The sequence below is a fragment of the Vulpes lagopus genome, chromosome 8 (genome assembly GCF_018345385.1).
Source record: "Vulpes lagopus strain Blue_001 chromosome 8, ASM1834538v1, whole genome shotgun sequence".
In the NCBI taxonomy this organism is placed as follows: domain Eukaryota; kingdom Metazoa; phylum Chordata; class Mammalia; order Carnivora; family Canidae; genus Vulpes; species Vulpes lagopus.
This window is the reverse complement of record NC_054831.1, coordinates 121,249,378-121,270,789: the sequence shown is the minus strand read 5'-3', so window position 1 is coordinate 121,270,789 and position 21,412 is coordinate 121,249,378. Positions and strand designations below refer to the sequence as shown.

The window sequence follows — 21,412 nt, the reverse complement described above, 5'->3', positions numbered from 1 at the left end:
TCAAAATGAATAAATAAAATCTTTTTTTAAAAAAATGAAATCTGAATCTGAAATATGTTAATTTAGAGGGGAATACAATTCAAAGAAAGATTCAGTCACCAAGGGCATTTTATTGGCAGGACACCCTTGGTGGCATAGGGCAGAGACAAAGGTGTCAAGACATGGACCCTGTCCTCAAGGAGCTTATAGTCAAGAAGGTGAGATAAGACATGTACACAGAAAATTACAGTATAAAGTAGAGTGGGATAAGTGTTATGATAGAGCCCTAGCCCAAGTGCCTTTGTTGCTCAACAAAAGGTGAAATTCATTTTCTTCTTCCAAGAGCTGGAGGCAGCAGGCCAAATCAGAGGGTCATCCTTGGAATGGTAAGCCTAGTCTCAGAAAGTCCCAGGGAGAAACTTGGAGGTAATCTAGCCCACCCAGGATTTCCTATCCAGAGTAAATGACTTTAAGATGGAAACAAACAGTGGAACTCTAAAGAAAAACTGAAGGAAGAGACTGTGGGAAGGGAACAAGAGATGAATTCACTTTGAGGTGCTGAGGTTCTGGTGTAAGCAACTTACTCCCAAAAGGATTACTGAAGGCCAGGAAATGGATGAGATCAGAGAGGGACGGAGTGTCTGGAGAGAGGAGGGAAAAAAACAGAAACTGAGGAACACCCACGTTCCAGAGAGTCAGAGAAGGAGTGGCCAGAGAGAGACGTGAGAAAAGACCCAGTAGGACACCTTGCCTCAAAGTTTCTAAAAAGGGAGTGGTGGGTATGGAAGACAGGCCTGGAGGAAACCCCAAGGAAGCACGAGAGAAAACTGCAGCATTAGGGATTGAGGTTAGACGTGAGGTTGCCAAGGACCTTTCGACGAATGGAGGCTTTTCCAGGGACTCCACAAATAGATGGATTCCCAGTGCCTGGTACATTTTAAGACGGAGCTCTCCCGGAGGCCGGGGGTGGGGGGGTAAGGGGGTGGGGGGCAGGGCTGTGCCCTCTAATCTCCAAAAATCTGGGGTTCAGCTCTGTAATTAGCACCACCTCTCCTAACCCTAACCAGTCCCTGCAGGAACTGAAAAGCTGAAGAACGAACTTGGGAGGGATTTCACACCCGGCTCTCCGGCCCAGCCCGGTGAAGTCCCGTTTCATCACGCAGCCCTAATGACTCTTTTGGCTGTCACTCTCGGCTGATACTGCCCACAATCTGACTAAACCCTTTTGCAAAAGTTTGCAGCATGCATCCCGGCTGACTACAGCTCCCAGAGTTCCCGGGCGCTTCCCGGTGCGGATTGGCCGGGCGTTGGGTTCCAGGGGGCGGTGCCGCCCCCGCCTCCCCGGGAAACAGGCCTCTGATTGGCTGCGGCGCGGAGCTTTTGTGTCCCCGCCCTCCCCCGGGGACCGCAGCAGGCTGAGCGGCGCTGCTGGTGTCAGAGCCCGGCGAGCGCTGGCAGTTCCGCGGCGGGGATGCTGGGGAGCGCTGGCTTGGCGAGCGGCCGTGGCCACTGCGGACTTCCGAGGCACTCCGGGCCGTGAAAACCCCAGGGCCGCGGCCAGTCCCCGACTCCCGAGGCCATTCAGCCTTCCAGAAGCGGCCGACGGGAGAGTCCGGCGGAGGAGCGCGCGGTCGCTGGTTCTGGGCTCTCGGAGCGTTCTGGAACCCCGAGAGACTCCCCGGGGCTCTAGGACCTCCCCAGCGGCCCCTAGCCCCGGCTTCCTGGGTGCGTGCGTGCCAACCCCCCTCGGGTGCCCGGCGAGCCGTGGCCAGATCCTGGCACACACCATGATCGTTGCAGACTCCGAGTGCCGCGCAGAGCTCAAGGGCTACCTGCCGTTCGCCCCGGGCGGCGGCGGCGGCGGCGGCGGCGGCGGCGGCGGCGGCCCCGGGGCGGGAGAGGTAAGCAGCGGCCGAGCGACGCCACTCTTCGTTTGAGTCCCGAAATGAGTCTTTGCGCAGCCCCCCCTCGGCCCCCCCACAACGCCCCGGGCTCGGGGGTCGGGTGGGGGGGGAGGCGGAGTGGAGCGCGTAACCTGGGAATGGGGTTGCATCAACTGGCAGTGGCGGCCCTCTCCGCCCCCCCCCCCCCAGGGCTGTGGAACCTTCCCTGGCTCCCTCGGACTCCCGGCCAATGAGAGGGGAGCCTTCTCGAGGTTATCTTGGGTTTGGGCTCTCGACGGGAGAATCTTCAAGTCCAGGCAGATCCCCGGCGCTGCGGCCGGACCACTCCTCCTCCCCGCCCCCTTCCGCAGATTCCCTTCCTCTAGGCTGGGGCTGCTGGCGGAGGACTCTTTCCAGGGTACGACCCGGTTCCCGTCTCCCAGGGCGGGGATTGGGGCACCTGGGACTTGCCAGCCGAGGTCGAGCGCGTCCCCCTCCCACGCCTGCACCCCCAGTTGGGAGCGGGGGAGCGTCCGCGTTCCCGGGCCTCGGCTGGCCGCGGGGTACGCGGCGGCGGCCAAAGCTGGGGGAAGAGGGAAGAAACCCTGGACCCGGCTCGGGAAGGCAAGCGTCCTTTAGGCCGAGCCCTACTAAGCGGTCTGAGGTCCCAGAAGTTTGTTTCGCAGGAACTCTTTGCAGTGAAGCTAGGAAGAGGCCGGGCCTAATCTGACACACCTCCTGCCTCCTCCCCAACCCCCCCCACCCCCCCCCCCCCCCCCAGCGACAGGGGACTTCTTATCATTTAAGCAACTAGCACTACTAGGTGCTGGTCTCGGGTTTTGCCTTTTCTGAGTCCTCAAGTACTAAACTAGCTAAATAGAGCTACACTATAGCCCCATTTTCCAGGGTGAGGAAATTGAGGCCCAGGAGGGACTTCCTTCACTAGCCCCACCAAGTAGCTCTTTGCTGGGCGTATCTGGGATTCCGTAGTGTGCTTGACACTACAGAGAATTTAGCTTGTTTTAGGTTCCAGGCCTGGAGCATGGTGTAAGTATATTGCTGGGGCTGGGAGTGTGACAAGTGCTAGTCCTAACCTGGGTGACCCTGGGAAAATTGCTGCCCTTCTCGGAGCAGCATGATTTCTTGGGGTCCTACCTCCAGCGGTGGATGGTTTGTGTCCTGGGTTTTCTGTGGGGATCTCTGCCCTTCGCCATCATGGTTTAAGAACCCCAGGTGGAGGAATGAAACCCATCCTGTCACTTTGCCAAGTGGCTTTGACCAAGTCACTTTACTCTGAGTCTAGTTCTTTCTGGAGGAGGCTGGGTGAATCACAGAATTATTGAGGGCACCTGGCCCCTAGAGGGGAGCGTTCTGGGTTCATATCCCAGCCCTCTCATTCATTTGCTGTGTGATCTTGGCCAAGTGATCATTTTTCCCTCCTGCAGCTTCTTCCCATGGAGATTTGATAGTATCTCTGAGGATTGTTGGGAGAAATGATAATACAAGCAAAGGCTAAAGCACAACTCCTGGAACATAGTAACTGAGTCAGAGATGCTGGGTATCGCTAGAATGTGGTCATTTCCCTTTCCCCAGAGTGTGTCACAATGGAGTGCCTGAACCTGTCCCTCTTGCCTGAGGTGAGAATTGGCCCATCCCTCTCCTAGTGCCTGGGAAGTGGCCTGGGGAGAAGAGAGTGCCCCAGGTGGTCTGGGCAGGCTCTAGGGAGTGGCCTTTAGATGGAAGCCACTTGTCAGCAGCAAGATATCTGAACACTGTCCACATAGTCTTCTCTCTCAAGAAGAGGACCTTGGGAAGATGCCTGCTTTAAGCAGCACCCTTAGAAGACTATAGGGCACTGAACTTACAGAGCCTGGTGCCCAAGGGAACACCAGACATGCTGGCCCCTCACCTCCCAGCATTTCACCACATGCCCTTAACCTAAAGGGGTCAAAGCCTACAGACCCTAGGACTTCACTCTAGGACCAATGGTATATGTTTTGAGCCCTCTTGAGCTCTAGAATCACTTCCTCAAACATCACTTCCTCAGGGAAACTCTCTCCCTCCCCCACCCGATAAGGCCCTTCTGCATACCCTCCTTCAATTCGGTTGTTGGAGCTTTAATCCACTTATAGTGTAACAGTCATGTAATCGGCATTTTGTGTGTCTCCTTTGCTAGACTAGAAACGTTCTGTTGGTCACCTTTCCAGCACTGTTCTTAGCACCTAGTAAGTGCTCCTAACTCTTTGTCCCTTGTTGGCTTAGCTGACCCTTGTGACCTGCATGTGCTTTGAAGTCAGATCTGAGCTGTGCACATCTGGAACAGGACTCAGAAGGAGCCTCAATGAGCTGTCTCTGAAGAAGGAATAAGACCTATTTCCCTCAGGGTAGTTGTGAAAAATCAGCCAGATCATATGTGTAAAGCACTTAGCCTAGTGCCCAGCCCATGGCGCCACTCACACCCCCTCCTTCCAAGGCTGGAGTAAGAGGCTGCTTGGGCTGTTGGTCTCCCTCTCATGTGTAAATTGTGGCAGGTACCTGAGTTCTGCCGTGGAGTGAGGTTGGGGGAGTCTCTGTCCCTTCCCAGCTGGCCGAATGACTTCATAGGTGTGTGTAGCTGAGTCCTGGGGGTTACAGGCTCTGGATAGGATACTGGGAATAAAGGCTGGGGCTACTCCAAGAGGCTGATGTGGGTGATCACTTCCCTTGGAAGCCAAACTGAACTGAGCTCCCATCTCAAACTGGCCACTTGTCAGCTGGTGCTTAACCTTTGGAACCTTAATCTTGTATGCAACATAGAGACCCCCAGCCCTTACCCACAAAACTGATGAAGAGTCAATGGAACCTGAGTGCAAATGCCTGAGCTAATATAAAAATTAACATTTAGCGAGTATTTAAATTAGGAGCCTGGCACTGAGCTTGAGGGGTGATTATCCCCCTTTTACAACTTGCCTAAAGCCTTCCCTGTTCAGTGGCCACTGAGAGGGCTGACTTCAGTGTTACTGGGGTCACAGGGAGCTAGATCCAGTGTGCCCTCCAAGTAAGAAAAAACACAATATGCAGGTGCTGTGACTGGGAGCAGTGGATCCCAGGGAACGTGGCCAGGGAGAAGGAGATTCTCACTCCTGGTGAACCGCAGGAACAAAGTCTGACTTGACCTCCCTGGGACTTGTTCACCATCTGTAAAATGGGAGCTCTAGGAGTAGTAGTAGATCCTACCTTAAGTGCATGAAAAACGCCTAGCTGATGGTAATCGGTAGTGTTATCTACCATTGTTATTATGACTCCCTACCCTGGGAAATAGGGGAGGGCTGAGCTGGGGGCATCATCTCTCGGTAGTGGGACCTTGTTCTGTCTACTTCCCCCTGAAGTTCTGGGTGTCAAGATCAGAGAAGCTTTCGGGGTATTGGAGCTCTGGATTAGAATCTACTTGGTCTTGCCTTCAGGACTTTGTATTTTCTGTTCCCTGTGGCTGGAATGCTGGTCCCCTAGATCTCTATGGGCCCTGCTGCCTTCTCATCAACTTATTTAGATATTTGATATTTAGATATTGACACAAAGGTTAGCTCCCCAGTAGCTTTCCCTGTTTCCTCCGACTGAGGTCTGAGGTACACCCCCACTCCATCATACACTGTCTCGTTCTCTATTTCATTTACTTTACACAATCTATGATTTAAAATCCTATTCATCTGTCATTCTCCTTTAGATCATAAATTCTGTGAAGGCTGAGACTGTCTTTTCATTCCTGTTCTCTAGCTGTCTGCATTATACTCATCAAAAATATTTGTTGAATGAACAAATTAATTCTGGTTCCACCTGGAAAGCACTTAGCACAGTGCCTTAGACTTGAGAAAATGATCAATAAAGGGTGTGAAACCGTGGCCCTCCACCCTAGCTGTAAATTATGTTGGGCCCCACCCAATTAAATCAGAATTGCTGGAGGTGGGACCTTGGCATTGGCATCTTTTTGAAAGCTTCTCAAAGGGGTTTTGTACCTCATGGGTTGTGAAGTCCTTGTTTGAAAATTACAAGGTTAATGATCGCTGACTGCTGCCTTTTATTAAGTGCTTTGTGTGACAGAGGTACTGAGGTAAAGGCTATAGGGGCATTATCTCATTAAATCCTCATGACTGCCCAGTGAAAGTGGCTACTATTATCCCCATTATTTGGTGGGGAAACCGAGGCTCCCATAGCTAGCAGATAATAGGTTGTGGAGTTGTCATATGATCCCAGGAATTCTGGGCCAAGAACCTGTATCTTTTAACTGTACTCTATAATTACCATCATGGCTGTTACCATCATCATCATCATCATCACCATCATCATCATCATCATCATCCTGCTCAGGACTGAAAATGTTGGTGGGTCCCGACTTATCACCTAAAGACCTACAGGCATCAGATCTTTCCCTTAACAGGTCCTGGGGCAAATTTTAGAGTAACAAGGGGTACCCAAAGCTGGTCCCTGTACCTCCTCAGCACCCTGAGGGGCCCTCCAGGTCCCCCACCCCTACCCCCACCCTGGTTTTCTATCTGTCCTCAGGTCCCCTAAGGGAGAGGCCCAGAATGTGGAGTCAGCAGTCCTTATCTCCTACTAGACAGAGCTGTTAGGCTTTTTTTCTTTGGTGAGGGAGGAGGGAAGCTGAAAGAGAGTACTTGGAGATTGCTGGGATTTCTGTACTGGACTTGGACCAGCCTGGCCTGGTAGCTCCCAGAAGTGTGGGCTGAAAGGGGCTGAGCAATTAGCCCAACTACCTTTTTTGTCTAAGATTAAGACCCAGAGGGTCTAGGTCACTTTCTCGAAGTCAAACAGCAAGTTAGTAGCAGAATTGGTCCTCAGACCTGGGACTTCCAGATCCCATTGTTCTTTCTGTGTGGTCTTTCAGAGTCCCAAAGTTCTGTCTCTCTCTGGGGTGTTTTGGCCATCTGAGAAGGAAGTTCAATTATAATCTTTAGTCCCTGGACACCTGTGGATTGATACTCAGTCTGGTTTCCAGTGAGGGGAGAGTTAGGGGGATACTGTCTCTGTCCAGTAGAGCATGACTCTGATTTGGGTAAACTGTTTCCAAGGCCAGTACTGAGAGCTCCCCTCCCAGTTATCAAAACAAATAAATAAATAAATAAATAAAACATTCTCTCTGAACCCTACCTCTCAGACTAGGAGCAGATTCAGTGAGTACATGAATGGTGGGTTCCAAAGAGACTCCAGTGCATGACATCAGAAGAACTGCTACTGTCAGCCTTGTATGCCCTGCTTAGATTCCCTCCATTCCTCTCTATTTTCTCTGTTTTATTCATTCACAGGCTGGTATGAATGACCTAGCCCTGCTGTCCTCAAAATGTGATCTGGTAGTGGGAGATCTGAATCAGACAATTAGAAGACAATGTTATCAGAAGCAAAAGCACCAGGAATTGTAGGGTCACAGATGAGGGTCAGAAGAAGGTTCCCCAGCCTTGGAAGACTATGAGTTAATTTGGCAAAAGGAGTGACCAGTGGGAGAACAGTAGGCCAGGACTACTAATTTTCCTGGAAAGGTATGAGTACTAGAGGCAGGGTTTTAAGCCAGTTGACCAGATTTGCACTTGAGAAAATTTCCCTTGGCTACAGAAAGTTTGCCCTCCTAGAAATCACCAGTGTCACGGACTCACTAAATGTGCTTCCAGTTCTAGAGGTGTAGTTTGGGCAGGATATTTTCTTTATGCATTTGTTTTGTTCATTTGTTGGAGGATAGGTAGGAGAGGGCAGGGCAATGGAAGCAGGAAGAACATTGGTAGGGCTGTGGGTGGCGGTCCAGACAAGGGATGGTGTAGTCTAAGGTGATGGAAGTGGGAGGGATGAAGAAGTGACAGTTGGAAAGCAATTGAGGCTGTATCATAGGAATCTAAGTAAGGTAGATGCTAATCTAGTTTCAGGATTTCTTGTATGGGATCTCCAGGGCTACTAAAAAGGTGGCCTCCTAGAGATGTGTACCATGGTTGCTATATATTTTTCCCCTTCCCATCCCCCTCCCACCTAAAACTGGGGCTCCTGGGTCCCTGCCCAGTTCCTGAAAACCTCAGCCTGGGATCCCTGGGTGGCGCAACGGTTTGGCGCCTGCCTTTGGCCCAGGGCGCGATCCTGGAGACCCGGGATCGAATCCCACATCAGGCTCCCGGTGCATGGAGCCTGCTTCTTCCTCAGCCTGTGTCTCTGCCTCTCTCTCTCTCTCTCTCTGTGACTATCATAAATAAATAAAAAAAAAAAAAGAAAAGAAAAGAAAACCTCAGCCTGTAGGGTGAGCTCTTCCTTGCTTATCCTTTCTCCACTTGCCAACATGTGTATATCTCCCACCTGACTCTTCCGTACAGTGTGCACCAAAGGGTGGTTTTATTTATTTTTAAAAATATTTATTCGAGAGAGAGAGAAAGAGAGAGAGAGACAAAGGCACAGGCAGAGGGAGAAGCAGGCTCCATGCAGGGAGTCTGATGTGGGACTCTATCCCGGGTCTCCAGGATCACACCCTGGGCTGAAGCGCTAAACCGCTGAGCCACCCGGGCTGCCCCAAAGAGTGGTTTTAAAAGCTCTGTGTGCCCCCTTGAGTAGGAAGAAAAAGCTGGAGAGATAACTATACTCATAAGTCCTCACTTTTACCTCCAATAATCATGATGTGTTTCCTTCTAGGAGCAGAGGGAAAGCCGGGCTCGGCGAGGCCCCCGAGGGCCCAGTGCCTTCATCCCAGTAGAGGAGGTAGGCTTGGAAGGGGTTAGGAATTTTTGGACTCTGGGAAGAAAGGACATGGGACATTGTGTGGGTGGGGGTCTTTTCCTGTCTCTTGAAATAGCAGCTTTGAAACTAGCTTCAGGTTCTTGACTCATTTAACCCACAAACAGCTCTGTGAAGCATGCATATCAACCCCACGTTGCTGGGAAGAAACAGGCTCAAAGAGATAAAGTGATAATGACACAGCTAGGTAATGAACAAACTTTTGATTCCCAGAACAAGGCTCTTTCTTTCTTCTTTTCTTTTCTTTTCTTTTCTTTCTTTTCTTTTCTTTTCTTTTCTTTTCTTTTCTTTCTTTTCTTTTCTTTTCTTTCTTTCTTTTCTTTTCTTTTCTTTCTTTTCTTTCTTTCTTTCCTTCCTTATTTATTTTATTTTATTTTATTTTATTTTATTTTATTTTATTTATTTGACAGAGCAAAAGTACAAGCAGGGCGAGTGGCAGAGGGAAAGGGAGAAGCAGACTCTCCATTGAGGAGGGAGCCTGACACAGGGGCTCGATCCCTGGGATCATGACCTAAACCAAAGGCAGACGCTTAATCTACTGAGCTACCCTGGTGCCCCAGGCCTGTTCTTTAAAAAGATAAACTGTCTATATTAACTGCTCTTCTTTGACTGTACATAAATTACTTTTTTTCAACTTCAAAAGTGATATTATGTTCATTATAAGAAAATTTTTAATGTCTCAGAAGGCTCTGGTCTCCTGTAATCCGACCTCCCACAGAGATAATCACTGTTACTTAACTGTTTATCACTGTTTTGGGGCTTTTTTTCATATAGAACCAAGGTCATAGTTTACAACATATGGGGGAGGCGGTTATCATCATGTTCTTTATTTTCATCACTACAAGAAACATCTAATACAAGAGACATAATTTATCCACTGAGTCAGATCATTTATTCATTTATTTAACAGATATCTATTGAATGATTAATCCATGTCAGGCACTGTTGTAGGTGCTGGGGCTAAGACAGAACCAGACAGCCAAAACCCTTGCCATCACGGAGCTGACGACATTCTAGCATGGGGTTGGGGGGGAGGGGCGTTACCTTCAAACTACATGCCAGAAGAATTTTAAAATAATAGTTTCCTCCTATTTCTTTGGCCTTCAGGGAACAAAAATAAATGTTTTGTTTTGTCGTCCTGTTTGCTCTCCTAAATGTGTAGCCAAGCAGTTAATGAGCTGTTAACAAATGTCTAACTTGCCCCCCTCTCCACCCCCAGTTCCCTCTCCACCCTTTGTAAATGGAAAGCAAACAACCACCTGCTGATTATTTATATCCAGCCCAGAGTTTTTAAACTCAAGTATTGTTCTTGTATTTTCTTTTTCATTTGTAAATAACCAGTCCTCTTTTATAATGAAGGAAATAAACAGGCTTTGGTGCTAATCTGGATTTGAATCCACGTTCTGGTCATTTACTAGATCTGTAACCTTGAGCAAAGAGATCACTTAAAGAATTCTCTTTTCCTCCCCTATTTTCCTTTTTTTTGGACATGATGGTCAGTTTTTAGTTTCTCGGCTATTATAGTCCCAACACAATGAATACATTGGTCTCTTTGATGTGGAGGGTGGTCTGGGAACTCACCCTCTCTCCTTTGCTTGGCAGGTCCTTCAGGAGGGAGCTGAGAGCCTGGAGCAGCACCTGAGGCTAGAGGCACTGATGTCCTCTGGACGGGTGGACAATCTGGCAGTGGTGATGGGCCTGCACCCTGACTATCTTAGCTGCTTTTGGCGTCTGCACTACCTCTTGCTGCACACAGACGGGCCCCTGGCCAGCTCCTGGCGCCACTACATTGCCATCATGGTGAGCCTGTCTGAGTCCAACTCTTGTAGGGTTGGCCACATGGGGGGCTTTGGTCTTGAGATCTCTTTGCTGGGTGCTTCCTAAATTCATTTCATAGCCCAGGAGGTAAGGTTGCACAGTGCAGAGGAAAGCCCTCACTTTATCTAATCACCCACAGAATTATAAAGAGAGGCTTTCTTTTTCTTTCTTTTTTTTTTTAATTAAGTAGGCTCCATACTCAGCATGGAGCCCAATGCAGGGATTGAACTCATAACCCTGAGATAAATCAAGACCTGAGCTGATAGCAAATCAGATACTTAATTGACTGAGCCACCCAGGCACTCCAAAGAGGCATTTTTAGTGCCTACTTTATGAAGAAGGAAACAGGCACAAAGGAGTCAGGTGACCTGCCCAAGGAAGGAGAGCAAACTAGTGGACCTGGGGTCAGGACCTCAGAGTCCTGCCTCTCTGGCCACAGTGAGGTCTGGGATTTCTCCCTCCATGGGGTATCTACCCTGAGCAAGGATCTGTCCACCCCCTCCACAGGCTGCCGCCCGCCATCAGTGTTCTTACTTGGTGGGTTCTCACATGGCTGAGTTTCTGCAGACGGGTGGTGACCCTGAGTGGCTACTTGGTCTCCATCGTGCCCCCGAGAAGCTACGCAAGCTCAGTGAGATCAACAAGTTGCTGGCACACCGGCCGTGGCTCATCACCAAGGAACATATCCAGGTGCTGTGGGCAGAGAGGCAGTGGGAGCAAAGGGGCCGGGCTGGGGCATGTCAGGCAGTCAGCCCAGGGCCAGGCACTGAGCCAGTCTGGCCTTCTTTCCTCTCCAGGCCTTGCTGAAGACAGGCGAGCACAGCTGGTCTCTGGCAGAGCTCATCCAGGCACTGGTCCTGCTCACCCACTGCCATTCACTGGCCTCCTTTGTGTTTGGCTGTGGCATCCTCCCTGAGGGGGACTTAGAGGGCAGCCCTGCCCCCCAGGCACCTTCACCCCCCAGTGGGCAGAGTAGCCCACCCAGCAGGGACCCAATGAACAACTCTGGGGTAAGTCGTGGGCCTGGGTTTTGTTGGGAGAAGAAGCTCGCATGGCCTCTGGTCCTTGCATGGAAGCCAGTGCTTCCCTATCTCACACTGAGAGGCCTCAGAAAAGTTAGTTGACTTTGAAACTTGGTTTCCTCATCTGTGAAATGAGGCTACAGACCCCTACTTCATAGGGGTTGTGAGGATCAAATGAAATAACCATGTGGTAGGCCCCTTGGCATGTAGCGTCTTAGGCATAAGGTCTCCTGAGTATTAGCACTTTAGAAAGTTTGCCTCTTACTCCATCAGATTGCCTTGTTTGTTTTAATATAAAATTACAGATACTTTAATAATCCCCTTTCCAGTGAGGGAGGTTGATGGTCAGAGAAGACGTGTCTATTCCACAGCTTCTTAAACTTCACTTTTTTTTTTTTGAAGATTTTTTTAATTTATTCATGAGAGACACAGAGAGAGAGGCAGAGACACAAACAGAGGGAGAAGCAGGCTCCATGCAGGAAGTCCAATGTGGGACTTGATCCCAGGACTCCAGGATCACGCCCTGAGCCAGAGACAGATGCTCAATTGCTGAGCCACCCAGGCATCATTTTTTTTTTTAAAGATTTTATTTTTTTATTAGGGAGAGCGAGAGAACAAGCACAGGCAGGGGGAGGGGCAGAGGGCAAGGCAAGAGCAGTCTCCCTGCAGAAGAGGGAGCCAGGATATGGCAGGGCTTGATCCCAGGACCTGAGAGCCGTAGGCAGACACTTAACCGACTAAGCCACCCAGATGCCCCTTGAACTTCGCTTTGGAAAGCACAACACACTAGCTGCCCGGCCCACTGGCTGCCTTGGGAGGCAGTGTGCCCCTGTGGTCGCTCGGGATGGCCTGGCTTATGGGAAGGATGTGTGGAATTTCCTGGGGCTGAGGAGTAAGTGGTCACCACGGGGTCCCTCCTGCAGGGCTTTGAGGCTGCCCGAGATGTGGAAGCTTTGATGGAACGCATGAGGCAGCTCCAGGAGAGTCTGTTACGGGATGAGGGAGCATCCCAGGAGGAGATGGAGAGCCGCTTTGAGCTGGAGAAGTCGGAGAGCCTTCTGGTGACTCCCTCAGGTACAGCGTCACAGGAAGCCAGATTCCAGGGGCTGCCCCCTTCTTACACCATCTCTGCTGCGGAGTAGGCAACTCCATGCATGGCCCCTCTTATATTTTGGAGGCAGCCACATCTCAACCACTTCTTCTAGGAGGTTCCGAGCATGGACTTTAGGGTCAGCCCCTCTGGCAATGTGACCCCTGAGAATTCACTTTCTTCTTGGGGCCTCAGTCTCCTCCCACGTGAAGAATTGGTTTGTGGGGTAAATGGGACAATGGAAGCAAAACTCTTAGCACAGAGTAAGTGGCTCCACGAATAACTACTGTTGTCAGGATTGCTATGATTATTACTGGGGGCCTTATCTGCCGGGTCCATGGGCAGCCTCATCTACCCCCACCCATTACTGATTAATCAGGAGTAGATGCTCCTGTACTCCATGCCTTGGGCTCACTGTGACCTGTTTCTGACATCCTTAGCCGACATCCTGGAGCCTTCTCCACACCCAGACATGCTGTGCTTTGTGGAGGACCCGACTTTCGGATATGAGGACTTTACCCGGCGAGGGGCTGAGGCGCCCCCCACCTTCCGTGCCCAGGTAGGTTCTCTAGGCTCTTGTTGGCATTGCACTGGGTTTACAAACAAGCAAGGGGTGGATGGCTTGAGTGGTTAGAAAGCCAGGCATCTTCTCCCTTGAGATTTTGTGAGGGAAATGGGAGACCCTAGATCGTGTCAGGACCTATCTGTGCCCTACGCTCAGGGGATCCTGGTCACAGGGAGAAGGTCATCACCAAGGTGCATTCTCTTTGGCTTCTCCCAGACCAAGCAGCAGGCCCAAATCAAGCAGCAGGTTAGATATGTGGGGCAGGAAAGAAACTATAAAGAGTGAAATTGTGCTCCAGAGGATGGGGTCCCTATGGCCAACCTTGGACCCCCAAGATTATACTCCCTGACCCCTTCCCGCATTTTTCAGGATTATACCTGGGAAGACCATGGCTATTCACTGATCCAGCGGCTTTACCCTGAGGGTGGGCAGCTGCTGGATGAGAAGTTCCAGGCAGCCTATAGCCTTACCTACAACACCATTGCCATGCACAGTGGAGTAGACACCTCCATGCTCCGAAGGGCCATCTGGAATTACATCCACTGTGTCTTTGGGATCAGGTGAGCATAGAGCCCCTCATCCAGTGTGCATGTGTGCTACAAACCCTCAATCTCAGCTCACAGCTCTTTCCTTTTGTTCTTTGTTTATTTCTTTTCCCTTCTTCCTGCCTATAGTATTTTTCAAAGCAAATTCATTTCTTTGCTGATTATAAAAGACAATAGATGTGCTGTTTGAACCTTGTAAAGGAAACTCTTTAATCCCACCCTCTAGAGATAACTAAGGAGATACTTAGAAGAGTCAGGAGGGAGAGAGAGTGTGTGTTTCCATTCCAAGTAGGAGCTCTTCTCTTACAATAAATAAGGATGACATAAATGCACATCAGTAGGAAGACTTCAAATAACGTTATATCCACTCAGTGAAAAAGTATGCAGCTATTACAAATTATAATAATGGTTTTTTTATATTGCTATAGGAAATTGTACAAAATTTATTGAGAAAAAAGAAAGCTGGTTACCAACCAGAATCTTCCTTTTGTTCCCCCCTTTTCTTTACTAAAAATGTGTGCATGCATGGAAAATGTGTGGAAGGCTACACACTAAAATGTTAATTAATAATGATTGTCTCTGGATACTGTATGATTAATTAACATTTTCATCTTGTTATTTAAGTATTTTCTGATTTAAGTAGATTTTTTTTAATTGATGGAATCATGCTTGATATATTCTACAACTTGCTTTTTTTTTTCACCTAGTCATCTATTGTGAACTGCCTTCCTTGTCAGTATGAATAGATCTTTTATGTTTTTTAACCACTGAATGGTGTTCCATTATGGATATAGCTTAATTCAACCACGCCTCAATTATTGGACGTGTAGATAGTTTGCAGTTTTTCACTATTAAAAACACCATGTGCACTGGCTACCCTTATACCTAAGTCCTTATAGATGATCCCTAGATGTGAAATTGTCAAGAATATACACAGACCATGGGGTGCCTGAGTGGCTCAATCAGTTAAGCATCTCCCTTTGCTCAGATCGTGATCCCAGAGTCCTAGGATCGAGCCTGGCAGGTACCCTGCCAGGGTATATATATATAATATATATATACCCTATATATATAATAGTTCATGTGGTCTCTCTCAGTCACTCTCTCTTCATCTCTCAAATAAGTAAATAAAATCTTAAGCCATTTAACTGTCTGAGCTGCCCAGGCACCCGTATTTTTTAAAAATTAATTTTTTAAAAAGATTGTGTTTATTTATTTTTGAGAAGGAGAAAGATAGCAAGTGTGTGAGCTGGGGGGGGACAAAGGGAGAGAGAGAGAGAATCTCCAGCAGACTCCAGGCTGAGTGCAGAGCCCAAAGTGGGGCTTGATCTCATGACCCTGAGATCATGACCTGAGCCAAAACCAAGAGTCAGACCGACTGAGCCTCCCAGGTGCCCCCAGACCAATTTTTTTTTTTTTTTTTTTTAAGAAATCTCACTCTGGAAGAGTGCGATTGGATAACATGGATACAATGGATAACATTGTAAGAAATTCAGAGAATTAAGGGAAAAAAAAAACATTTCCCAAATTCAGCTACTTAACAACCACATCCCCATCCTGTGACAGTCTTTCTCCGTTGCTTTTCTTCTTTCTAATGTAGATGTAGTTGCTTTTCTGTAGTTGGAGTTATAACAGTTATTACATTTTTTAAATGTGTATTTGATGTTTATAGAGAGAACTAGATTTATAGTAAATCTAGAAAATAGAAGTAACAAAAAGGAGAAAATAAAGATCATCCATGATCCCACCTGCTCTTCTTATTGTCAAGTATTTCTCTCCTGGCTTTTTTCCACACGCCAATAACCAAAACACACATAATTTTACAAACAAGATTTTCTCCCTACTCATTTCACTTATTTTACTCATTTAATCAAATGTGTTGTGGCTATTTTGAATATGTGATCTTGCTTTTTTCATTTAATGGTTTAGTCCAAGCATCTAAAAAAAAACCCTACGTTTTTAGAAAGGTAAATGTTCCCTGTAGAAAATGTGTGTTTTTGTACTACTGGCTGTAAATTATATTTCACTGGGTGGATTCATTTGTATTTAATTGGGCATCTTCTTGCTAGTCATGGACAGTTTTCCAGCCCAGGGGAGGTAGAAGAGGGACAAGCGTCTTAGAGTGTGACACAGGCTGCTTCTGCCCAGTTCCCTAGTCCACGCTTCCCCATTCTCCAGCATGGTTCTTGCTCTCATGCCTCTGTCTACTGAATCTGTCCTCCAGTTTTCAGCCAATTTACCCCATCCAAACTGATCTGTGATGACTCACTGGCTCACTGGACTGGAGAGTGACAAAGTGGCTTCCAGACTTGTCACCAACTTGCTCTTTGACTTTGAACAAGTTAATTATCTGCTCCAGGCCTTAGTTTGGCCATCTGTAAAACGAGTACCACTTCTTTTTCCCTTTCTCTCTGCCTTCTCCAGGGAAAGTAGTTGTACTGACCTCCTGCCCCTTCTTCCATGGCTTTTACTGTAATGAATATGACCTTGGAGCTGGGCAGAGCTGGGTTTGAAATCATTCCCAGGACAAGTGATTTCACCTCTCTCTTTCCCTTTCAGTTATACAATGGGGCTGATGAATATGGTGTTTTATATATAATAGTTCTGTAGACAGCTTCTGTAGTAGTTTTGAGGATTCCATGAGCACATATTCACACAGCACACGACTGGTACTCAATATGGCATGCTAATTGTCTGCAGTCTTTGGAGTGGTCCCCTACCAGTCTAGTGGCCTACAACATATGACATCAGCTGTTTTTCTAAGAGGAACCAAGCTTTTACTTGCTTCCTACCTTCTGCTTTTTCTTGCTACACTCTGTTCCTCCTTCTATAGGGTGGGGGTAGGGGAGAGAAGTCACTTGGAGAGTGATGCTATCAAGGTCTTTCTATTCAGATATGATGACTACGACTACGGGGAGGTGAACCAGCTCTTGGAACGGAACCTCAAGGTCTATATCAAGACGGTGGCCTGCTACCCAGAGAAGACCACGCGAAGAATGTACAACCTCTTCTGGAGGCACTTCCGCCACTCAGAGAAGGTACAGGAGAGAATGGGGTCAGGACCCAATGTGCTTTCCCAGGCTGAGTTTTCCACCAGTTGGGACACCTGGGTGTACCATCCTGGGTTCAAGTCCTGGTCCCACTGTGTGATTTCTGACTCCATTTACTCACCTATAAAATGGGAGTATGCTTCACAAGGTCCTCAGTGGCAGCCAGCCTGACATGATCACTCAGTAGCCTGGTGACCCTGGGCAAGTTGCTTTGCCCCCTGAGCTAGTTAACTTTATAATAAGAGCAAACACTGCCTGCATTTCAAGGTTGCTGGGAGGGTGAAATTAGAAAATGAATGCCCAGGAGCAGCTCTGGTTTTTAACTTTGGGAAATAAAGAGATTAGTCAGGATAGGAATGGTGAGGAGTGACATCAGTCACCAACAAGTCCTTGTCTACACCCCAGGTCCACGTGAACTTGCTGCTCTTGGAGGCCCGTATGCAGGCTGCCTTGCTCTACGCCCTCCGTGCCATCACCCGCTACATGACCTGACTCCAAGCAGGATCTGGGCCCAGAGCAACTGACCCTGGGGGCATCCTCCTCCCTGCAAGGACTTCTCTGTCTGGAGACAGACCCTGATCCCTTTCTGTCCCAGGCCTCCCACCCCACGCTGGAGGTGGGCTTGTGTGTGACGTGCAGCCCCTGAGCTGTCCCCTCTCTTCTTCTCACTGGAATGGACAGGATCATTGCACTGACTCTGGGACCTCAGTTCTGCCCCTGGAGCTGGAAGAGGACCAGCAGATCCCAAGGGACCATGCCCTTCTTCCTGTCCCTGACCCCAGAGGCAAAAGGCACAAGAAGGGAAATGAACTGAGCTCATTTATGTGCCAGCAGGCTGGGCCACGGGCATCACAAGTATGGTGGCCTTCCTGGACTGGGAAGTCCCTGGCTGGCCCCTGAAGGAGAGGGGGCAAAATCTCCAGGGGCTGACACTCCAAGCAGCTTTGCCTTTCCGCCTCCTCCCTCACTCCCAGATTTCATTTCCTCCCACCTGCCATTCACCCGTCAATGTGAAACTCAGTGTCACAGCTGGTCTGTGTGTTCGGCTCCCCCAGAGCCTGTTCTTTCGGGCAGCCTGAAGGCCCCTTTTCCCTAGTTATCCTGATCCTGGTTTAGCTCCTTTGACCTCCCCTTACCCACCCCTGTTCCCCTTCTCTCCCATACCTGGTGGTGGGAGGCCCCATAAGAGAGACCAAGCACATCAAAAAAGTAGATTATCTCTAGAGGGTTTGGGTCTTCTGTGGGTCCCTTTGCCTTCTGAAGAGGAGGGAGCATTAGCAATTCTCTGTATTTCGGTTCTTTAAGGGGAACGTTCTCAGGACCACACCTCTATAGCCACAGTCAATGCCTGAGAGGAGGGGCACAGGGAGAAATCTGTTCTCCCCAGAACTGGGCCTGCTCTGCAGGTGCTGGCACCCCACTCTCCAACCTCTCACGGCTCTGCTACAGACATTTCCCACCAAGTGAGCCTTTCTAGATGGTTTCAGAGGCAGGGGTTCAGGGGGAGAGTCAGGAGATGCCAGGGTTTTTGTTTGGGTCCTGCCCAAACTCACCTGTGTGACCATAGCTACGTTGCCAAACCCTTTTGACCTCCATTTATATAGTTGCAACGGAGGGCTGAGACTTTCTGTGATGTCTGAGTCTACTCTGGGCTTCGCAGGCCAACCTGCCAGCAGCAAACTGCAAAGCTTGCAGAATCTCAAAGGCCTCTAGGGATAGCCTGCCCCCTTGGCAGGCAGTCTCTCCTGGCTGCCTTCCTAGGATAGCCCCCCCATCCCCACCCCCCAATCCCAGTTTCTGTCCTTTCCTCGATTTTAGGTGGATTGCTTGGAGGCAGAAGCAGCCAAGGACCGATCCCAGGCACTTTCTGTAGCAAATAAGCTGTGAATGGTGACATCCCATGCCCTTCTTCTGGCAGTGCCTCCTCTCTGACCAGTTTGGAGGTGACTGAAGAAAGGCGGGGGTCATGCTGCTGCTGCTTCTGACCCTCCTCTCTGGAGAGGGGCAAGAACGGAGCCTGGTCAGCGTGCCACATTTCAAACCCATGCAGGCATGGGGAAGCGACTGGCACCCCCTTCCGGCCTCAGAGCCCTCCCTGCAATGAAGTTGGGCAGGAGGGAAGAGGCCCCAGCATTGGGGTTTGGATTCTAGAAGGGACATGATGACTCTGTAAATGTCCCCCCGGGGGGATAGGGAGGGATATCTAGTGTTCAAGTGCAGAAATCTTCGGCTTTGCTACCAGTTCTGTATGATGAAAAATAAAAGTTCACTGAGGTTTTGTTTTGTACTTCTTGTTAATGGGCTGTTTTTCCAAGGGTCATGGTTCATCTCTTAGCATCAACAGCAAGCCGTGGTTGCATCATGGACCTGACCTGCTGGCCCCTACCCTGCTGGGCACTTGTGCCCAGTGACTGCTGGGTTGAGAGTAGTTGGCATTAAAAGTCTATTCTGTCCCTTGGGTGCCCAGCCCTGCCACTGTGGGAGAATAATGGCCATGTTATTTATCTCACTAAGCCTGGCCTTGGACTGGGTACTTGGAGGCCATTTTTCTGAATCTGTGAGAAAATTCAGACCCAGAGATAAAGTGACATTGCTACAGCCACATAGGTGGTCACTGGTGGAACCAGGATTCCAACCAGGGTCTGCCTGACTTGTAGGCCTCAGCATTTCACCTTGCTGCTTTTCCCCACTGCGGGGCTCCCCCTGTAGCAGAGGGAAGTTTTTGAGATATCTGGGAATCCCTCCCTTGTGTCCCCTGCCCCACCACATTGTGCTTATCTGCTTCTCATCACTTTCTCAGCACCAAGGAGACAGAACCAGGTGAAGAGGGTTAGATGTGATCTCCACATGGTGCCACTGCCATTCAGCAGCTGTGTGATCTCGGTCAAGCTTCTTAGCTTCTCTGGGCACCGGGAACTTTAGTAAAGCGTATCAGGGAAATCACATTATGACTAAGAACCAAGACCTCTTCTGTTGGCTTCCCACTTCCTCCGAACACTGCCATCATAAAATGAAAACTGGGGTCTCCTCCAGGAAGCCCCCCCTGATAACTTCACGTTCCCTTTCTCTTTCCTCTCTTCATTTTTGTGGCGTCCTATATACTTGTTCTTCTTTCTAAAGTCATTTGAGAGGGTGTTGAGAGAACAAACCAGACTAGAATAGAAAACTGGGATTCTGGTCCTGACTTAAGTTTCCTCTGCCATGAAAACAGAGGCGATGTGTCTTCAGTTCTCCAGATCACATTATTGAATGACTTTTGCCGAATGTTTTCGAATTTGGTATCTCCATCTTCACAGCCCTGTGAGAAAGGAGTGGTGTTCCCATTTTACAGATGTGGAAAAGGAGCCTCAAGGGAGAGTCTATGGAACACCAACTTAACAGTTACACCCAGGTTCAAATTCCAGCTTTAATATTTAAAGTCTGTCTGGACCAAAAGCAAATTAGTTCAATCCTCAATACCATGGACACAGGAGGCTTGTGTGGATTAAATAGTGCATGAGAAACACCTCACACAGTTCAGGTGCCTGGCACCTAGCCCCAGTGAGCCATTGAGTATTTAGTTATCTCCCCAACATCACCCAGCGTAGGATTTCAACCCTTGTCAGTCTGATTCCAGATCATTGCTTTTGTGCCCAAACTCCCTAGGCCCTCAATCTGCATTTTTAAAAATTTGCATGTGGAATTGAAAACTCTGGGCTCCAGATCGGGTCTAATGAATCCATTTTAGGCTTCTGCATCTTGTAATCCAGGACCTGGACCTACCTATCGAGGTTGGAGTTTGTTTAGGGTTGCCCTTGGCTTGATTCTTTGTTTGGCTTTTGAAGCCACGCTGGGATTGAGGACCGCTGGTAATGGGTAGAGAGGCAGGAGCTGGGTGAGTCTCTGCCAGCTGTTCCAAACATTCACCAGAGCTCTGGGACAAGTGGAACAAAGTGGTTCTCAAACTTTTTGTGCCTTGTAACCTCCCAGAGGACCAGTGTTTGGAGGTAGAGCTGAGAAATTTGCATCTTGAGCAACTTTCCTGATGTTCCCATGCCAGGGGCATCCTTTCAGTCAACAGATCTTGTGCACTGACTACATAGATAATGTTGGGCATAGAGCAGGAAACAAGGCAGGCATGGTTACTGCCCTTTGGGGATTTATTGTCGGAGGAAGAGACAGATTAGATTAGCACACAACTAATTATTTAAATTATAATTGTGGGGAAAAAAGTTATAATTGTGGGGAGGCCTGGGTGGCTCAGTTGGTTAGGCATCTGCCTTCAGCTCATGTCATGATCCCAGGGTCCTGGGATCGAGTCCTGTTTCAGGCTCTCTGCTCAGTGGGCCTCTGCCTGCTGTGCTCTCGCTCTCTGTCAAATAAATAAATAAAATCTTAAAAAAAAATTCTAGGGGGATCCCTAGATGGCTCAGCAGTTAAGCATCTGCCTTTGGCCCAGGGCGAAGTCCTGGAATCCTGGGATTGAGTCCCACATCAGGCTCCCTGCATTGGAGCATGCTTCTCTCTCTGCCTATGTCTCTGCCCCCCACACCTCCCGTCTCTCAAGAATAAATAAATAAAATATTTTTAAAAATTATTCTAAATGTGATCAGTACCTGAAAGGAGAAATAGGGAGGTGCTGTAGGAGCATTTACAAACTAGCAACAGAGCTTTTTCTTCCAAGGAAATATGTGGGACCTTTGCAGAAACTAAAACACATTC

General features: G+C 48.8%; 1 protein-coding gene across 1 annotated transcript; it reads left to right on the top strand.

Annotated features, from left to right (window-relative positions):
- The first annotated feature begins 1,405 nt into the window (after positions 1-1,405).
- Positions 1,406-18,998, top strand: SESN2 (sestrin 2). The gene is made up of 10 exons (XM_041768045.1): positions 1,406-1,880; positions 8,520-8,585; positions 10,224-10,421; positions 10,947-11,129; positions 11,237-11,449; positions 12,385-12,535; positions 12,992-13,110; positions 13,486-13,676; positions 16,555-16,699; positions 17,117-18,998. Exons 1-10 carry the CDS (start codon positions 1,767-1,769, stop codon positions 17,201-17,203), a joined length of 1,467 nt encoding a protein of 488 aa, XP_041623979.1. The 5' UTR covers positions 1,406-1,766; the 3' UTR covers positions 17,204-18,998.
- The last annotated feature ends 2,414 nt before the right edge of the window (positions 18,999-21,412 follow it).